This window comes from Arachis ipaensis, chromosome B03, assembly GCF_000816755.2.
Source record: "Arachis ipaensis cultivar K30076 chromosome B03, Araip1.1, whole genome shotgun sequence".
NCBI lineage: Eukaryota > Viridiplantae > Streptophyta > Magnoliopsida > Fabales > Fabaceae > Arachis > Arachis ipaensis.
Genome location: NC_029787.2, coordinates 133,482,826 through 133,489,046, shown reverse-complemented (window position 1 = coordinate 133,489,046; position 6,221 = coordinate 133,482,826). Strand labels below are relative to the sequence as shown.

Sequence of the window (6,221 nt, the reverse complement as noted above, 5' to 3'; positions counted from 1 at the left end):
TAGTATCTCCAACAAGATTAAAAAGTAAGTAAAGTAATTAAATTATATTGACAACTTGGCTCTTTTAGAAGGCAAAAAGGCTTACTAAGTAATACTAAATGTTAAAGTCCGGAACTATGAACGTTGTTGTAGACATAAAGTAAGTAGAATTTTAAGCCTCTATGCAGTTCACATTTTCTTTTTAAAGACTTTAATTGGTTTTAGTTCTCAATATTTCTATTTCTCATTTTAAGAAATTGATTAAAATAATATTTGTTTTTCCCAAAACTTACTTTTTCTTTATTCACTTTTTACTTTGCAAAACTTCTAAAATAGAAAACACAAACTCGAAACAAAATAGGCTCTTATTTTTCTTCCCTAGTAGCAAGATCATTATTCGCCATGAAAAGGAATGTAAGAATAATTTTGTTAAATACAATCAAATCTTTAACATTTAGTCTTATGTAGTGTTTTTCTCAATTCACAAGCCTATTTTAAAAAGTGTTATTTATTTGATTATGGAAGTAATATTAGCCGGCAGCTTACATAAGTGTATGTTTAGTTCTTCATAGAGGTTGCAAATAGTCTGAGAGACTAGTTAAGTAAAGTGAAATGATAAGCTCAAAGCTAGAAATACTAGATCTTCATTGTATTAGAGAAAAAGGAGTTAGACACACCACTACTCTTGACGTGGTACATAACTATGTATAGGCTTGTAGCTTATTGGATAGCACTGATCTTCATCATATGCTAAGCATTCTAAAATATAGCCTAATGGAAAAGGAGGAAAGAAAAGATTGGCCGTGGCTTTTTGTAGGGCTTCAGTTTGGAGATATTATATTCACAAGTTTTGACCCATGTGCAGATGGCAAATGCCTTGTTATTTAGCTGTGATTTCTAGTTCTTGGCAATCCTCTTATGCATGTTTGATTTTATCTGTCACTCTATCTGGTTGACTATTAATCTTCATTCGTCTCCAATTTCTGATATTTTTTAGGACATGGTGGTGATATTTCTTTGTTCTTTTTAATTTGTCTATTGGGTGAAGAAGAAAGAAAAAAAAGTTTTGTTTATTATTCTCTTCTTGAAGGTGTTATATATATGTGAAATTGACTAATGTGGTTATGTGAAAGCAAACTTTGCCTTACCAGGTCCTTAAGCAATATTTTGTTGAACATTTATGACTATGTGATGTTTATTTTACATTATCAGAATAGAGGGTACTAATCTAAATGGCAAAGTTCTGGTCTTTTGAAGATTTTTCAACATATATATTATCCATTTGCTGCATAACACATTGTAATTTGAGAACTTGTTTTGAAGTTCTGAAATCGTTACAAGAGATGTGCATGTAATGCAGATTTTCAAGACAATCTTCTCATTTGACTACATTTTCTGTAGACACTAGTGTCACTTCAAACATATAAACAGTGTCTCATCTTTCATACTGCACCTGTAGCTTGGATAAGACCAAATTGACTATTTTGACTACTTTCTCTTCCAAATTTTCTACAGTAATTGCAGGCGGGCCTAAGCATCTTGGAAGTGCCCATGCTATTACATAATTATCAGTATTTAACGTATTTTGTTTCTTTAATGTAGGACTCGGAAGGTCGAGTACGAGGAGCAAGGCGTGCGTGCCTCAGAGCCTGCCTTCACCAAAATGGATGATGATGAATTGATGATGATACAATGTTGCCATCATCATGTGTTGGGGTTTCTTGTGTTGGATCATTTTGAAGTCATTCAATTACATTCAGTATTCGGATATAATATATATATAAATTGGTCTATGTGTGTAACATCATTGTGTGTTTTAAGAAACTTGTTGACTGGAGTTATTCTTTTGCTATCTCCTGCAATTATTTTAAAATGAAAAAGATATAGCAACCAGATTAGGAAGAAAAGAACATCCTCCCTAGAAGAGAATATCTTGATCTGAGATTTGCAACTGACGTTATTATACTGACATGAGAATATAGTAAATCACAGGACAGACAACATAACATATTAGAGTATAACTGAAACGGCCATACACAATCTTTTATATTTATTATTACAAAAATATTATGCCTACTAAAATCAACTATTAAAATTAATTATGTATTTGTGTATAAATATACGTATAATTTATTCGGGTTTCCAACCTAATTTTTTAGCTGATAATTCAACTCGCTTTTTCTCCTTAGTTTCATAGGTCTCTTGCGTTGCTAAAAGCCTAAAAGTAAAATAATAATTAAAAACACGTGCATAAAAGAAGTGAGTAATTGGCCTGTAAAACGTTACGATTAGTTTTGTTGTCAAGAAATTAATCTCGATTATTGAATAGTGTGAGGATATTACAAAATTATTCTCCTCTTTTATATAGTAGAATAGAAGGGTGCTCTAATGATTCAACCGTACAAGAGTCGACCGCAACGATCGCATGCATGGGAATGGGAGGCAACTTGAGAAGCATCATGTTTTGGCTTCGTCTTTTGAAGCTTGGGTAAATCAATTTCCAAGACATCAGCCAGGGCCTTAGAACCTTCTTGTATCTCATCCCAACTGCAAAAGATTTACTTTTATCATTTTATGTCAAATCTTTTAGAAAGGGCATTGTTCAAACCGTACTGCATTTGCTTACCTGATGCAAAGTGGAGGCGTAAAGCGGATAATTGTATCGTGTGTCGGCTTCGCAAGGACTCCTCTATCCTTCAGCTTTTCGCACAAATCATAGGCTGATACAGGGGACAAGCTCTTGCTGTTAAGCTCCACCGCGCCGAACAATCCTCGTCCGCGAACCTCCTTCACATACTTCGGGTATTGTTGCTGAATCTTGTGCAGCTCGCGGCCGAGCTCCTCTCCCAGTTGCTCAGATCTGTTAATAGCATATGCAAGATAAAATAAAGGAACAACTACAAGATTATAATTGAAAAATGCATGACAAGCATGGGGTTGGGACTGCACTTGATACCTTTCGACAAGCCTCTCCTCTTTGATCACATTTAGTGCCGCAATTGCGACTGCACTGGCCAATGGGTTCCCGCCAAAGGTACTGTAATCAATAATATACAAAGAAGTTCAGCATTCTTCCCTTGTTTAATTAATAAACAAATTTGTTTTCATTTCAATAAACGAAATTATATTGCCAGGTGGTAAACAGAAGTATAAAACTTCAGACAACACTCACAACTATCGGCAAGAAAATGTAAATAAAGGAATCATAATAAGGACCATTTATAAAAAGCATTTGTATGATAAAATCAAACCTTCCATGCTCTCCTGGTTTTATACAAAGCATTACATCCTTGTCTGCAAGAACTGCACTCACAGGAAAAACTCCTCCACCCAATGCTTTCCCTAGTATCTGAGTAGAAAGACAGAATAAGGTTCAACTCATAGTGCTGGGAAAGAATAAAAAGATATACAATTCACAAGGTTAAGCTGATTTCTAATTTCTAACCACAACATCTGGGCGAACTTCTTCCCAGTCACAAGCCAGCATCTTCCCCGTTCTTGCTAACCCAGTTTGTATTTCGTCTGCAATCATCAGCACATTATATCTGGTGCAAAGATCTCTAACAGCTTTCAAATAGCCATCCGGAGGAATGATTACCTTCAAATAAATAATAAAAACATATCAAAAGATGCAACCGAGATATGTACTTTGAGAAATCAGAACATAATAAAAATGTGAATATTCAACCGAATGTCATCGCTCTTGACCAAAATGAAATCTATAAGCACACTTTTATCTTTTTCTTAGCCAAAGAATTTGAAGAAGCAACAAGGATTTCCCACACTATTTAAACATAATATAAAACAATCAAATGGTGAGACCGGAAATAACACCATCAAATTATAACATCAGGGTATAATGTATATAGCAACTTCTTTAGCATCTCAATTTTCAATTCAACCAACAAGGTGAGTGTTGCCAAGCAGATTAAGTGTTCTCAAAAGATCATACCCCAGCTTCACCCTGGATGGGTTCCAAAAGAAAGCCAGCTATGTGTTCTCCTTTTTCTGAATTTTTTCAGAGAAAAAAAAAATCAAAGATCAGTCAATTTAAACTAAAATATAGTGATGAAAATGTAAAGCAAAATATCGGGGCACTAAGAACCTTTAAAAATTCTTTCAAGGGCTTCTGCATCACCAAAATCAACTTTAAGATGGCCAGGCAATAAAGGACCAAAACCCCGGGTAGCTTCATTGTCACAACTCATAGATATAACAGCTAGTGTACGGCCATGGAAGCAGCCACAACATGACACAATAATAGCCTGCCACAAGTATCCGTGAACATAAATAGACAAACACCAGGAAAATTCAAATCTGCATCTCAAACAGAAAAGAAGATGCTATATTTTGAAGAGTAGACTTCCTTCATTTTATCTTTGCAGAGGAGGAGTACCAATACATCTTACATGAATTTAGTTTCCAAAATATTTATTGAGAATATATGTCAAAACAGATTCTTCAGGCCATAGCTAACGCGTTTCTCCCTTTAGTTTTGCAAATACTATTAATATCCACAGAGAAAAGGGGGTTGGGGGAGGAAAAATAAGGTCATAAAGTATTGTGGATTTCCGCTTAGCATGTCATGAGATATTCCTTGTGTACTAGGCCACAGTCCCACACTAAGCAAACATTCACTTCAACCCCATACCCTTGGAAAATGTAAAACATTAAGATATGACTACTATTAAGATGATCTCATTGTTATACCTCATCTTTGGGAATTCTTTTCTTTTCATAACCCCACTTTCTTGCTAATTTCAGAGCTGTTTCCACTCCTTCAGCACCAGTGTTCATGGGAAGCACCATATCATAACCAAGCATACTTGTCAAATGCTCAGCAAATGGTGGAAACCGATCATTGTAAAAGGCTCGAGAGCTCAGGGTCAGCTTTTCTGCCTGCTCTGTTAAGGCTTTCAGAATTTTAGGATGGCAATGTCCCTAAGGAAAAGACAGGCACTTCAATAATTAGAAATTAACTTCTATAACTCATTTGGACACCATTTCCGAATCAAAATTTGAGATCTATAGCTTAGGGAATAACCATGAGACAAGCATGTTACCTGATTAACAGCAGAATAAGCAGATAAGAAATCAAGATATTTGTTTCCCTCTGGATCCCACACAGCAGCTCCCTTTGCTTGAGAAAACACAATGGGAATTGGATGGTAACTGCATTTGAATCAGAAAAGATCATTTCAATTATCAACCTAAAATAATTAGTTAAGTTAAACTCGTTAACAATTAATATAAATAAATAAAAAAAAGAGTCTCAAAACCAAAGCAAATCCCCATCATCCTTCTCTTTGTTAAAAATAAAAATAAAATGCTCAATAGTGATAAACTCAGATCAAATGACACTCGAATGCATTTGAAATATGCCGATGAGCATAAGGAAAACATAAATTCATAGTCTCTACTGAAGTGATAGACTGCTCAGCAGACAAAGAGGTATTATTACTCGCAATTAATCCCAATTTTCATTTTCTGAGTAGAATTGAGGATCAAAGAGAAACACATAAAGAAAAGAATAGTGTTTGGGAGAGGAGGTTACTTGTGGGCGCTGTACTGATATTCCTTGTCAATGAGTTGCTGAGAAGAGGAAGAAGAAGCATGGCCCTGAAGAGCAACACCGAATCGTCTGCTTCCGCCGCAAACCCTTTGCAGCAAACACTGGACGGGTCTCCTCGCAGCCATGGAAGATTCAATAAGCTAACACCAAAACCTTTACTTAGGATTTTGGCAACTGTCTCTGTCACTCACTCGTCTTATAATGGGTTTTTATTTTATTTTATTTTCTTACATTAGAATTGCAAGAATTACAACATTCTTTTTCGTGCTTTTGCAAGTTGTAACAAACAAAAATGAATTAATAATTCATTTAAGAATTTTAGTTTTCATATTTATTTTATTTATAAATTAGAATAAACCAACCAACCTAACGTGTTTCTTAAGTTGGTATTGTTTTTTTTTAAATCGGTTTTTAATAAGATAATTTTTTCTTTAAATAAAAATAAATTTTAAATTAAAATAACGAGTCTCATAGAAAATATATAATCATTTAAATTTAATTTAATAAATCAAAATTTATTGAAAATTTATTCAATTTAAGAGAAGAAAATATTAAAATAGAAACTATTTTCGATGAAAACAATTTGTGAGTCAATATTTATTTTTCATAAAAATTATAAAATTTACAATTCATACTAATAACATTTTTAATTAAATTTTTAGTCAAAAGA

The 6,221-nt window shown here is 33.9% G+C and overlaps 2 protein-coding genes and 1 long non-coding RNA gene across 3 annotated transcripts in view; 2 read left to right on the top strand and 1 right to left on the bottom strand.

Moving 5' to 3' along the window:
• LOC110270467 overlaps positions 1-748 on the top strand; it is a 10,498-nt gene extending 9,750 nt beyond the window's left edge. Inside the window, exon 2 of the long non-coding RNA XR_002360033.1 lies at positions 4-748. This is a non-coding gene — a long non-coding RNA (uncharacterized LOC110270467). The remainder of the gene's footprint in view (positions 1-3) is intronic.
• LOC107632048 (transcription factor TCP2) overlaps positions 1-1,872 on the top strand; it is a gene marked incomplete at its 5' end in the record, with an annotated part of 5,416 nt that extends 3,544 nt beyond the window's left edge. Inside the window, 1 exon segment of the mRNA XM_016335685.2 lies at positions 1,582-1,872.
• On the bottom strand, positions 2,231-5,759 carry LOC107632049 (ornithine aminotransferase, mitochondrial). Its single transcript, XM_016335686.2, has 10 exons — positions 5,534-5,759; positions 5,043-5,151; positions 4,690-4,920; positions 4,085-4,244; positions 3,932-3,987; positions 3,425-3,577; positions 3,231-3,328; positions 2,936-3,016; positions 2,606-2,839; positions 2,231-2,526 (listed from the first exon to the last, which is right to left on the bottom strand). Exons 1-10 carry the CDS (start codon positions 5,674-5,676, stop codon positions 2,373-2,375), a joined length of 1,419 nt encoding a protein of 472 aa, XP_016191172.1. The 5' UTR covers positions 5,677-5,759; the 3' UTR covers positions 2,231-2,372.